The sequence below is a fragment of the Protomyctophum bolini genome (assembly GCF_963924005.1).
Source record: "Protomyctophum bolini genome assembly, chromosome: 16".
In the NCBI taxonomy this organism is placed as follows: domain Eukaryota; kingdom Metazoa; phylum Chordata; class Actinopteri; order Myctophiformes; family Myctophidae; genus Protomyctophum; species Protomyctophum bolini.
In genome coordinates this window covers 3,487,965-3,501,914 of record NC_137877.1, presented here as the reverse complement: position 1 = coordinate 3,501,914, position 13,950 = coordinate 3,487,965, and the positions used below count along the sequence as shown (strand labels likewise).

The following is a 13,950-nucleotide window of genomic DNA, read 5'->3' as shown; positions in this document are numbered from 1 at the left end:
ATGCAAATATTTTAATGTTCGCTCTGAAATATATATTCAATGATTTGCGCCACATTTTAAGTAACTCAACATCTCGCTTATATTCACGATTTGAAAGGAGGAGCATTTGGGTAAAACATGACATATGGTATTAGTGTTATTTTTTCAATCAGAGCATGCCAAGTGCATGCCAAGTGCATGCTAAGTGCATGCCCGTGTGTGCCTTCCGTCAAGGCACCCACTTTGTGAACCCCACCCTGGGTGAGGAGGGAGGAGTGGAGTGGGGTGGGGTGGAGTCGACGCGCTGGTGGGAAAAGGTTGGACGCAGCGAGGTTCCACAGCAATGGAGGACGCTGGAAAAGTACATTTCATTGTTGTGCGTCGAATGTGATTTGTGTACATATGGAGGGATCTGTTGACACTGAAGGCGAGGCTGAGGGAAGGAAAAAAGCTATATGTTGCCGTCTTTGTCCCGGACCAAACCAGGCCCGGTACCCAGCGGAGAGTCCCATTGTTAGGCTGGGACCGGCCCGCTATTGTGTCATTGTGTCGCTGTTTGGGGGACTGCAGCTGCACAACAGGGGGGGGTCCCATGCCAATCCTGTTTCTGTAGAAGACTACAGAAACTAGGAACCACTACACCAGTGGTTCCTAAACTATTTCATGTCAAGGACCCCCCAAATTGACACTCATCAGCTCGCGGAGCACTATTTGAAAAGATATGCCCACATAAGAGAAGATTTTTACGATTCTAGCAGTGATTCTCAACCTGTTTAATGGACAGTGTACAAATGGATGGTTACATTCGTTCACTCTCTTGAGTTAGAGAACCATGAGGGTCCATTTGGTTCCAATTAAACTATCATTTAGCTGGGGATCCCCTGGAACTCCCTCAAGGACCCTTGGGGGGTCCCCGGACCCCACTCTGAGAACCACTGTTCTAGACCACTTAATTACCAAGGTTTTTACCGATCCGTTGTTCAAAAATGACTCAATGTGACACTTGTACATGAGCTATTTTTGACAAGGGGGGGAATTAGTGGAGACAGGGGGCTCCATTTTTGTCACCGCTAAACCCCTTATCCCTGCCTTTTTTTACTATTTTGAAAAACATTTTTCAATAGTTCAACTAGCCAATATCCATTGACACGTTGTGAGCTTGTAGACTGGGCCATTTTAACTATTCAAAAAAGCTTTTCAAATAGTAAAAAAAAAAAGGCAAAGAAGTTTAGGGATAAGGGCTTTAGCAGTGTGACGAAAATAGTACCCTTAATAAGTGGGTTTAGGAGAGATAGGGTCGTAGGTCAACGATATCACACAGCAGGTCTGTGTGATCACAGTCAACACGGACAGGAAGGAGACACCACTGCATACGAATAAAATGGCACAGCACAGGAAGTAATGTCCCATAATCCTCCCGCGTGTGTGTGTGTGTACACTGTGTGTGTGTGTGTGTGTGTCACTGGCTCGCTGCCACCGTTTTACGCACAAAGTTAAACAATGGAAGACGATACATTGGGTTCATGGGGGGTTGTTGTCGGCAGTGGAAATCCCCCTTCCCTGATAGCCATGCAGCCCACACACACACACACACACACACACACACACACACACACACACACACACACACACACACACACACACACACACACACACACACACACACACACACACACACACACACACACACACACACACACACACACACACACACACACACACACACACACACACACAGGCAGCTAGTTCAAAGTGCAGCCATGTTATCATGCAACATGTGCACATAAGACAAGCCCCCACTCTTCAGGTGTTTAAATCACGCCTCAAGACATATTTTTATTCTTTGGTTTTTCTAAGCATAGTATGAGCTTTGGATGTTGAAAGTGACACTGTGTACTGTATGTTGTTTGTTTTTAAATTAAGTTGTGATTTTTATTATTTTATTGTAAAGCACTTTGGTACAACTTGTTGTTAAAATAAATATGGTATGGTATGGTGGAGAGAGAGGACACCGACATTTAAAGTTCTGGTCGGATGGCTGTCTGGGAGGCAACAGGTGATCGGGGACCAGAAAGGAACGCCCAAATATAGTGAAAGTGGACATGACGTAATCCTGCCTCCCGTTTGGTTACGTTGAGGAGATATGGAAGAGATTACGCTGCCTCACACACACTTTTGTCGGTTGACGTTAACACATTTTGTAAGCATTATGTTATACAGTACTTAGCTATTGAAAAATAGCAGATCTACAAGCTCATAACGCGCCACCGAGTGGTTCACTACGAGCTTGTAGGTCTGCTATTTTTGAAAAATCGTGAAAATGTGACTAAAATCTTTGAATATATATTCTTTCAGAGTTTCAGTTTTTAACTCAAATCTTTGCTTCTGGGGGGAGGGTCCCTGGAACAACATATTTCAGATGGGGGTCGGAGGCATATTACATATAAGCTTTGGGGTCCTTGACATGAAACCACTGATATAGAAACATGAGGTTTTTCAGATTATTTTTTTAATTTCGATGTCAGGCCAAAATGTGCTAACACAGAGGTTCTCAAAGTGGGCTGTACAGGGACAGGGACAGATGGGGATTTGTGGCCAAAATAATAATCTGGGCCTTCGTGACAATGTTTGAGAACAAAGTGTCACTGGAGAGAGAGAGGCAGTGACAGCTAGCCTCCCCTCTCAGATTACGTTTCATTTATCGGTAAGTAGAGGTGGGGGGGGGGGGGGGGGGGGGCATCAGCTGGGAGGGTTGTCAGCTGACGGGACACACCTGGGCAGATAACCCGAGGCCACCACGTTTTTGTTCAGAGTTCAGAGTTATTTCTCTCTCTCTCTGTCTCTTTGTTTGTACCCCTGGCCTCTTTACCCAGACGGGGTGTGTGTGTGTGTGTGTGTGTGTGTGTGTGTGTGTGTGTGTGTGTGTGTGTGTGAGAGAGAGTGTGAGTGTGTGAGTGTGTGTGTGTGAGTGTGTGTGTGTGTGTGTGTGAACCTATTTTGACCCGAGATCAGATTCTAAAAATGTCTTCTACATCCTGACAGTTTTATGAAAAAGCTATGTTTCCATGTCAGTCGTTCTTCGATTTTTCAAAAATAGCAGAGCTTGTAGATTTGCTATTTTTCAATAGCTAAAGCATAACATAATGCTTTAGCATTATGGTTCAAGCCCATTAATTAGGATTCGAGTGCCAACCCTAACGAGTGAAGGTTCGAACCCCCAATGTTCGGGGACAGCCTTAGTGTGTGCGTGTGTGTGTGTGTGTGTATGTGTGTATGTATGTATGTATGTATGTATGTATGTATGTATGTGTGTGTGTGTGTGTGTGTGTGTGTGTGTGTGTGTGTGTGTGTGTGTGTGTGTGTGTGTGTGTGTGTGTGTGTGTGTGTGTGTGTGTGTGTGTGTGTGTGTGTGTGTGTGTGTGTGTGTGTGTGTGTGTGTGTGTGTGTGTGTGTGTGTGTGTGTGTGTGTCTCACCCTGACTGTCCTGAAGTTGGCTGCGTCATCCAGACCGTTGACCGTAGCAGAGTCCAGACTCAGGTAGTTGTACTTGCTGAAGTCTCTGTCCAGCTTCAACTTTTCTGTTTGTCACCAAAGAAATAAATAAAATAGTCAATTAATAAATGATGAACTATAATCATGAACCATGTATCCTGCACGCAGTTCATAATATTTTTAAGGATGGAATTTTAGTAAAGGGAAATCAACTTATAGACCTGTATATTCAGTGATTTCACTTAATTCAAATCATTTTTTAAATATAATTAAAAAGGCTGCTCACGTTTTCAATAATAATAATAAACACTGTTGGAGCTAAAGGCTGTGTGCGGACTTCTCCCCTAAAACACTCAACAATTAACGGCATATGAGTGTTATGTGGGTATAGTACTATACTAAACAAAAGAAAAATATATATAATAATTTAAAAGCTTTATATATATCACCAGGGCTGTCCAATATTACAATGTTGCATCTGCTTTTGAATTTGAATCCTCAAAAAATGAACAGTATTGGACATGTGAGGTTTCCACCACAGACAGACTGTTCTGTGCTGCTGTGGGCTTCACTCTGACAGATCGACTGGTTCCTTTTAAAAGCCCCGGTCGTACTGTAATGTACTGTACGTATCCGGTGTCAGTAAAATCCATTCCTCCCCCCCGCCCACTGCATGCGTTGGATTTCATTAGGAGTTGCATTAACTACAGTGGAAATGGAGGCGACCTCTGATGCGTCTGGCACTGTGATGCATTAACCCATCCTGGGCGGGAACCCCCGAGTGCCGTGCTACGAGCTTGTAGGTCTGCTAATCGTGAAAATGTGGAATATATATTCTTTCAGAGTTTCAGTTTTTAACTCAAATCTTTGCTTTAGGGGTCCCTGGAACAACATGTTTTCAGATGGGGGTCGGAGGCCAAATACATATAATTTTTGGGGTCCTTGACATGAAATAGTTGGAGCACCACTGACATAGAAACTTTAGGTTTTTCAGAAAACTGTCATGATTTAGAAGACATTTTGTAGAATCGACCTCAGGCCTAAATGGGTTAAAGCCGATGACCATTAACGTTGTGTTCCTGTTGTCCTCCTGGGTTGATGTGCAAAGACAATCAATGCTCCCGTTCTGCAGTGGACACTAGAATCCCAGGGAACAGGTTCCACTGGCTTTCATTCGGACTAGCTTGTTATTCGGGTGGGGCAAACATAATCCTTTGCTGTCGTAGTGGACAGCAGAGCCTGTAGCTTGCATTGAGAGCTACGCCAATGAGGGGGCAGAAAACAGCACCACCTTCATGTAACACGAAATATAGTGACAAAACGCCCATAGACTCCAGTGCATTCCATAAAACGTAATTCCGGTTCAGGGCTTTGTCACTGTGTGTGTGTGTGTGTGTGTGTGTGTGTGTGTGTGTGTGTGTGTGTGTGGATTCTGTGGAAGCCCTGGCCCAATGAAGTGAACGGAGATGAACGCATTCTCCTTAAATGGCTCTGGTGGACAGTAACTACGGTAAGTATATTTACTTAAGTGCTGTTCTCATGGAGTATTTGTTTATTCGTTTTGTTTGCGAGCTGACGACTTACAATCAGCTACTACTATTAAATATTGTACCTTTGACTGCACTTAAGCCCCATTTCAAATATAGTGAAAATAGCATAGCATACAGAATACCGGTAGAATATTTTCTTTTTTCTATAAATTTCAGATAATTTCTGACAATTTCTGAAAATGTACTCTGTAATGTGCACTTTTGAATACAAGTATAAACTTGACTAAATTGCCCACCACTGCTCATTAGTACAAAGTCTTATATAATAAACCAAAGTGTGATGTGATTCTATTCGGTGCATGTTGTTAATGTTTCATTAAGTCTTACTCAGCGTGTCATCTGAGGCCCCGGACAGCAGCTGGTAGAACACGTGGAAGTTCCTCTCTCCTCTGGGCTGCTTCACCACGCGAGACTTCTCCAGGAGGTCTGTGGAGAGACAGAGGAGGAGGATGGACAATATGAGACATAAGAGACTTCTCCAGGAGGTCTGTGGAGAGACAGAGGAGGAGGATGGACAATATGAGACATAAGAGACTTCTCCAGGAGGTCTGTGGAGAGACAGAGGAGGAGGATGGACAATATGAGACATAAGAGACATCTCCAGGAGGTCTGTGGAGAGACAGAGGAGGAGGAGGATGGACAATATGAGACATGAGAGACTTCTCCAGGAGGTCTGTGGAGAGACAGAGGAGGAGGATGGACAATATGAGACATGAGAGACTTCTCCAGGAGGTCTGTGGATAGAGAGAGAGGAGGAGGATGGACAATATGAGATATAAGAGACTTCTCCAGGAGGTCTGTGGATAGAGAGAGAGGAGGAGGATGGACAATATGAGATATAAGAGACTTCTCCAGGAGGTCTGTGGAGAGAGAGAGGAGGAGGATGGACAATATGAGACATAAGAGACTTCTCCAGGAGGTCTGAGGAGAGGAGAGTAGGATGACAACAAGGTCAACGGTTCATTCATTCATACATTGGGAGGTGAAGCGGCGAACAGTCGACGCCAGCGTCCTCACTTCCCTACATTCACACACCGACGGTGGCGAGCTCACACCGACCCACTCATTGGAGGCAATGTGGGGTTCAGTGTCTTGCCCAAGGACACTTCCACATGTGGACAGGAGGAGGAGCCGGGATTCGAACCTCAGATCCACGGATCATTGGACGACCTGCTCTACCTCCTGAGCCACAGTCGTCCCCAATTAGTAGGATGACAACACGAAGAGAGTAGGATGACAACAAGAAGAGAGGGTGACAGGGAGAAGAGAGGAAGACAAGACGAATAGTGGAGGGTGACAACAAGGGGAACTATGAGACATGCTCGCTGACAATATAAAACCAATGTGTTCCTACTTCCTATACCCAACAATAAGCTCGGGTTCAGGAAATATAAAAATCTGGTGACTCGGCAAGGTGGCCTTGGGTAGAGAGTTCCCTTCCCAGCAGCCCATCTGGAGTTGGGATGGGCAAACTTTGAAGTTGCTAAGACAACCGAGTTCGTAAACACATGTGGCACTGGCTACACAGTAGCGTGCGTGTGCGTGTGCGTGTGTGTGTGTGTGTGTGCGCATGCGTGCGTGGCATGCACACGCCCCGCCGTGTATGGGTACCGGGGCGTGACATGAGAAATCTTTTGAGGAAGAGATCAAACGCCTGCTTCTTCTTCTGCTGCCACGGCCGACTAAGCACGACCACCAAACCTGAAGGGAAAAGGCTCCATTCCATCCACAACAAAGGAAACTTCACCGTGGTCAAATTAAGAGCCACTTCTAATAGCGGAAGCAGATATTTATTTTGTTCTTGTACAGTGTTGTTGTCTAGGACAAAAAGGCTCAATTACTGGAGTTAGAAAAACGAACTGGCTTATGGCCAGCCCTAATTAACAGTGTATTGTGCCTTCTGCCTGCACTATTCATAATGTTTAATTAGTCATTTTTAATGCCAATAGAAAAATCCGTGACATACACACTATATCTCATTTTAACACGGCAATCCTATAGTATTATACCCAGTCCTGATGGTGGCGGTAACTTTAGGCAGCGGTGGCCGAATGGTTTGCGGAGCGGTCTTGATACCGGAAGGTCGCTATAGTTCGTATCCCCGGACCGGCACGTTAAAATGACCACCGCTGAAGTGCCCTAGGACAAGGCATTGAACCTCTACCATGAAATGTTCTATGAGCAGGGCCTGGCTGTAAACAAGTTATTGAGCTTAGTCCAGTTACCCTGGGTAAACATAGTACCTTTCCTTTCCTTTCACCATTATGCCGATTTTGACCAAATAGAGCGAATCTGGCGATATCACTTCCGGTTCAACGGATCACAAGAGCTTTTCACGGTGTTGTGTTGTCAGATGTCCCGGGAGATGCTAAGCTATCATCGTTTATTTTAATAACCAAGTCAAATTAAGCTCTATTAAATCAAGCCCCAAAGATGGCATTTTACGCAGCGATGCACATAAAGACCACACGCGTGTGTGTGTGTGTGTGTGTGTGTGTGTGCAGCAGCAGTGTCACAGAAAAGGCCTCGAGGAGGAACATGCCAGCTCATCATAAATAATACACTGGCTTTCAGTTTGAGCACCGTTTCCCCCTCTCCCTTTCACTTGTTCCTATATTATCTGCTACTTTGGAAACTTTGTGAAGAGCACCAAACACACAACATCCTATAAAGATGCAGGAAGTGGTGGAGTGGAGAGGGGAGGGGGGCCGTGTTTAAAGAATGTTCAGAGAGACATTCTCCCCCCCGAGGGGCTTTTTTCTGAAGCGACCTTCCACCTTTTGTACAACTCTACAAAAACCACTTCAGGGCTTCTTGTTATTGCTTTGCAGCGGACCAGAGGAGAGCTACAGTAGATTTTATTTTACTGTAAAGCATCCTGAACGGTATTTCTGGCTCGCTGATGCCCAGGATAATGCTCCTTTGAGATAAGCAAACATACATTAAAGTAGCGATGCGGGTACGGAGGATGGGGAGGGGGGCGTACGGGGGGGACGTATCCTGCATGTGAGTTGTTGTTTTGACTAGGATTTAATGAGCACTAACGAACGGGCTTCGGCTTGTTTGGCTGCTTGAATACTCGTCTCCTAAACGCCACACTATCATTACTCTACCAGAACTACTGAGCACTGGGTTCGTCTGAATCAGACTCCTCTCTATCTCTCTCTCTCTCTGTCTGTCTATCTCTCTCTGTCTATCTCTCCATCTACTAGTGGAATCATTGTTGCTTGCTTATAGGCTTCAGAGAGGCCAATTGTCTCCAAGAACATCCACACTGGTGTGTCGACATGTTTAATGTATTGTCTTGTCTATGTACTGTATTTATTGTGTTGTGTGCCCGAGGACCCCCTCTAAAAGGAGATGATACATCTCAAGGGGCTATCCTGAGTATCCTCTAAAGGAAATAGAATTTCAATATATATATATATATATATCTGTGCTGCAGCCAGACAGTCCCCAAACTGAGGCAGTGTCCGTCAGCGGCACGGAGAAATCACACTCCAGAAGAAAATTAACAGACGGACAGACAGACAGACACAGAAAGATGGAAAGACAGACAGACAGACAGACACAGAAAGATGGAAAGGCAGACAGACAGGACAGACAGACAGACAGACAGAGCCTGGGAGATGAACAGAGGTACGCTTGCGTGTCAGACATCCAGTCTCTCTCTCTCTCTGTCTCTGTCTCTCTGTCTCTCTCTCTCTGTGTCTCTCTCTCTCTCTCTCTCTGTCTCATTGTTTCCGTGACCTCTGGTACAGACGTTTGCACAGACACAACAATGTGAAGATAAAAGCCAAACCAAAAAGCATTCAATAAAAAAAGGTGTCGCTGCCTCAGCCTGGCCTGGAAAGAGAAAGGAGAGGACGAGGAGGACAGAGCAGACATTGTTCCGCCTGGGAAACAAACATCACAGGTTGAGGTGAACGCCACCCAATGCCTTTCCTCCCCCCCCCTCCCCCTCCCCTTTATGTGTTGTTATGAAACAAAGGAAAGAAAAGATGCACGGTCACAACAATGAACCATGACCAAAATAAATAGATAAATCTGTAGTGTTGCAGTGCTTTGTACAGTGCTGTGGTCTGCACAGCACATTGACCGTTAATTGATGGTACACCAGCACTGGCACGCCAATAATGAGTGACCTGGTCACAGCAGCATGTGTCGTGTGTGTTCTGGGTGTGTGTGTGTGTGTGAGTGTGTCTGTGTGACAAAGTCACAGCCAGGTCAAACTGGACACTATAACTGGACTAAATTATTTTCGCTCCTATGCCAACAAAATGTGGAACGCCCTACCAACTGTCATTAAGACATGCAAATCCCTTGACTCCTTCAAAACCACTCTCAAAGGGCACCTACGGACGGACGGCTGCAATTCGAAACTGGCCCCCGTAAAATCTGAATCCCCCCACCGCCCCCCCCTTTTCCCCTCACTGTATGTGTTTCTTTTCCCTTTTCATCTCCTTTATGATGAATTCCCGTTCAGTTCTTTGACTATAGAGAAGTGTCTATTTGTACGTCTCTAAATGTTTTGATGAATTGAACAAGGTGGACCCTAAACAAGTGTAATGTGTTAATTGGGGTCGTCCACTCACACTTAACAGTCTTTGTATTGAGTTTGTGCTTGAAATGTACTGTAATTCTGCAAACTGTTAATAAATATTTCAACCAATCAATCAATGTCAGTAGGAGACCCCAGGGTCAGAACACGAGAAGGGGTGACGTTTAAGCCGCCACTGTATTTGTCAGATGAGCGTACGTACGTGCGTGTGTGTGTGTGTGTGTGTGTGTGCGCGCGCGCTCTTATGTATATCGCCACTGTTGGGACGCCTCTCCATAGTCTAACTTTTTGTGTTTCTTTTGTAAATTAATGTCCACAAAAGTATCAAAAGTAGCAGATCTGCTAAAAGGGATTTGTTGCAAAGAAAACCCCCTGTCAACTAAAACACTGTACAGAAGGTTGAAGAGACGATTGAAGAAATGATTAAACAGGACACAGTATTCCATAAAGAAAAAGGGGACATTCCTAGTCTTGATGATACTCACAGTTGCTAATAACTCCACCCAGAGGATCGCCTTTGAAGTCGAACTCGATATCCATGTACTTCCCCTGTGTGTGGAAGCAGAGACATGGCTGTTAGAGAGACCGACACGCCCCCCACCCACCACCCCACCGATTCATCACACATGAACAGAGAACAGGGAGAAACACTGACTGACTGACGGCATCATTTAGGCTAAACCAATGACCTTTTCTCCTCCTAGCCTCGGGGGCCGTTGTCGACAACACAGACTAAATAAGATAATGGAGGACCAAAGGGATTCACCCACAGCACAGTAGCCCGTGTGTGCCGAGTCTGACGGCGTTGACACAAAGCTTCAAGGTCTTCAGTGCCGTCAGCTGGTTGTCTCAGCCAACCCGCCACTTTTGATGCTTACAGTATGCACCGTCCCAGCAATCTGTGCCTGATACGGCAGTGGTGCCAGATTACCGTACATACATGTATACACAGGAGCATTACCTCCTTATCAGGTGCTTAAGAAAGCCAAGTCCATTTGTACGGACAACTCCCATCCCCTCAGCTCTGAGTTCAAGCTGCGTCCCTCTGGCATTCGCCTATAAAGTTCCAGGGGCCAAAAGCAACAGGTATAAGTTCTCCTTCGTGCCTGTAGCTATCAAGGCTCTAAATGCCGATAGAAGGAGGTAAATTGTATTTGTATTAATTGTATAATTTTTTTTATACAACTTTCTGGAAAAGTTATGAATTATAATGTTATACACTGATACCTTGAACTGCCATCCTGTTTTAAATGTTTTATGTGTACTATATGTGCCTTTTTGCTGTGTTTTTGTGTTTCATGTTATACCTGCCTGTGTTTATGCCTTGCTGTAAACCAAATCGCCACCACGGGGACAAACAAATAAATGAACCTGAACCTTTAATCCTCCCGACACTAAAACATATCGTCATTACGTCACCATCGAAAACCCAATTACACTCTGGCATTGGGTCCTCTTTAATCCACATATTTCTTACGTCATCATTGAGAGCTAGTTATACATTATACACACCATGTAATCTGGTCCAGCAAATCAGGCACAATTTGCTGGGACGGTGCATACGCATCAAAAGTGGCGGGTTGTTTGGCTGGGACGGTGCATACGAGTCCCGGAGCGAAACTATATTACTTGCGCGCTCTGCTTATAACGGGGGACCGAAGGGATTCACCCACAGCACAGTAGCCTGTGTGCGCCGACGGCGTTGACACAAAGCTTCAAGGTCTTTATAGCGCCGTGGGCTGGTTGTCTCGGTCTCCACACGCAGGACCAGAGTCTCTGCACGCTCACCTCGTTGGAAGGAACACGAGCTTCGGGAGAGTCAATAAAAGAAAGGAAAAAAATAAGGTTCCTTCCTTCCCCCCCAAACCCTCTGTAAAAAGAGTTCACTGAACTCCAGGCAAACAGACGGATTCATAAAGCGAGCTGCCAATCACAAACAGCAGCGCTATGAAGTAACGGGATTCTGTGTAGAGGAAATGACTTCTTTATTTTCCTCTCCTCTCCCCTCCCCTCCCTCCCCTCCCCTCCCCTCCCCTCCCCTCCCCTCCCCTCTCTCCTCCCCTCTCTCCTCTCTGCTAAAACAAAACAAACCAAACCAAACCATCTCGCGGAGGTTTAGAACAGTGAGTTCTGTGTGTCTGAGACCAACATAGGTCTTGTGCTGTGCCATGTGTTGTGAGCAGAGGCTTGTAGATTTTGCCATTATATTTTTTGCTTTAAGCCCAAATATGAAGCTACATTATGGTTTCAGTCCATGTGGCACACAATGGAAATGCACAGCGGTTGTTGTATGCTCAGTGTGTCTACACTGTAATTGAATTTGATTTAGGATCCCAGCAACAATGTGGAGTTTAAAAGTTAAACGCAGCAGAGGGTTTCGAGGGAAGATATTCCCCCCAAAAAAATGTTATGAAGTAATGTGACAGATGACATCATGGAGGAATCTAACACTTAAGGCCAATTCATACTCCTATTTTACCGCTGTTTCGGCGCTGTAGTGCCGAAATGATTTCGGCTCGTCAGAAATGTTCAGTAGCACCGAAGAGCCGACTTTAGGACGTTACACACCGGTTCGGCGAACAGAGTTTTATTCGGCTCTAAAATAAGAGTAGGAATCAGCCCCAACACTGGACAACTGGCCAGCCTGAGAAAGCGTGCATGAGATAAAAAACATTAAAAAAAGAACGTGCCGTTTGCCAAAACCTAGTTCCATATCTCAGACTAAAAGCCATCCCACAGAGACGGAGACTGAATCATTCATCTCATAGACATTATAAAAAATAGATGCCTCGCTGGCCGTTGCAGTTCATTGGAGCGGAAGTGCAGCTGAAGGCTTCAGGCATGACAATACATTACAATTCAAAACAAGACAAACAAACAACATAGTGTCTATGATTCATCTGATGGTTGTCTGGTTGCTTCCATCATGTTTCCTGGGTTCAGTCATCCTCACGGGCAGCAGGATGTGGAGGGTTTAGAACACCAGGGTGCTCCTCTGAGCACAAGGAACCAGAAGACACATAAGGTGTTCTGCAGAAGAGTTTGAGTTATTTCTCTCTCAGATCAGGAGGGTGTTGATGACCAAAACACAACTCTTCTGAAATTCAATTCAAATAAAATTTGAAATTATTGTGCCAGTTTAACCTTTTTTATCATCATCATCATCATTAATTTATGTATCAATCCATCATTGAAATCGACTAGTATGATTAACCCATTTTGGCCGAGAACCCCTTTTGGTGTTAGCATTATGTTATGCTTTAGCTATTGAAAAATAGCAGATGTACAAGCTCATAGCGCGCCACCGAGTGGCGCGCTACGAGCTTGTAGGTCTGCTATTTTTGAAAAATCGAAGAATATCTGACATAGAAACATAGCTTTTTCAGAAAACTACTGTCAGGATGTAGAAGACATTTTTAGAATCTGATCTCAGGTCAAAAATAAATGGGGTTAACTGTTGGACACTTCAGGAGCTCTTTGAGAATCACTCCTTCCTCTCTGGAAAACAAGCTGGGAGGAGTGGGACCTCCTGGCTTCCCTAAATACGGTTGCACTGTATCTCGGAGGAGGCCAGCGGAACACATCTGGTTGTGGTTGCCAGAGCGGTACTATAAAGGAATGATTTATACTTGGTTGTGCGTGGGTGTCGCGCACACATACAGCTGATCTGCTAGTCTCCCAACGCGTTGCAACACCGCGCGCCGTCAGCTTGTAGATCTACGCGTTTATTTTGGAAGCACGACGACACCAACCCGGTGCACGACCACTTTGAAATCTGGCTCCTCAGTCGACCGTCTTGGGTTTCATCTCTGGAGACGTGCGCTACGCTCTGGAGCTGACACTCCTTTGGCGGTGTGTGTGTGTGTGTGTGTGTGTGTGTGTGTGTGTGAGACTATACTTGTGAGGACCAAACGTCTTTATGCTATATGTTGCGTGCCAGTGTCATGCCCTGAGAAATGTCTGATCTATAAGCTCACATAATCTTTATCTATAAGCTTGATCTGCTATTTTCTATACGGCTTTAGGCTTACGGTTAAACATGGTAAAGATGGGCCCCGGGCGGGAGGCTGGCGTGTATACCCGTCTGGCCACCGTGGCTGGTAATAATCCAGTCTGGCGGCAGTGTGCCGTGTGCCGCGGGTTCGACTCCCCGATCCCGACGGCCTTTACTGCATGTCACCCCCGGCCTCCATCCATCTCGCCAAAATGGCAAAATGCATTGCAAATGTCATTCATAAAATCGCTGTCGTAAAATGATTTATGTTCTCAGAAGTATAGTAATAGAAACGTGTGTGTGTGTGTGTGTGCGTGCTCTATAATGCATCCAGATGGAGAGACCTGAAAGAAGGGATGACAGCTTGGGGAAAG

General features: G+C 45.4%; 2 protein-coding genes across 5 annotated transcripts in view; one reads left to right on the top strand and one right to left on the bottom strand.

The window, feature by feature from the left end:
- myo1b (myosin IB) overlaps positions 1–10,125 on the bottom strand; it is a 51,948-nt gene extending 41,823 nt beyond the window's left edge. For all 4 annotated transcript variants that reach the window (XM_080786216.1, XM_080786217.1, XM_080786218.1 and 1 more), the window contains exons 1-3: positions 10,068–10,125; positions 5,349–5,447; positions 3,454–3,557 (exon numbers count right to left, since the gene is read on the bottom strand). In XM_080786216.1, the coding sequence (XP_080642342.1) occupies positions 3,454–3,557; positions 5,349–5,447; positions 10,068–10,122 (258 nt within the window). In that variant the 5' untranslated portion in view covers positions 10,123–10,125. The remainder of the gene's footprint in view (positions 1–3,453; positions 3,558–5,348; positions 5,448–10,067) is intronic.
- LOC308331078 (frizzled-7-like) overlaps positions 1–13,950 on the top strand; it is a 456,379-nt gene that overhangs the window by 309,285 nt on the left and 133,144 nt on the right. The gene's annotated exons all lie outside the window — the stretch shown is intronic.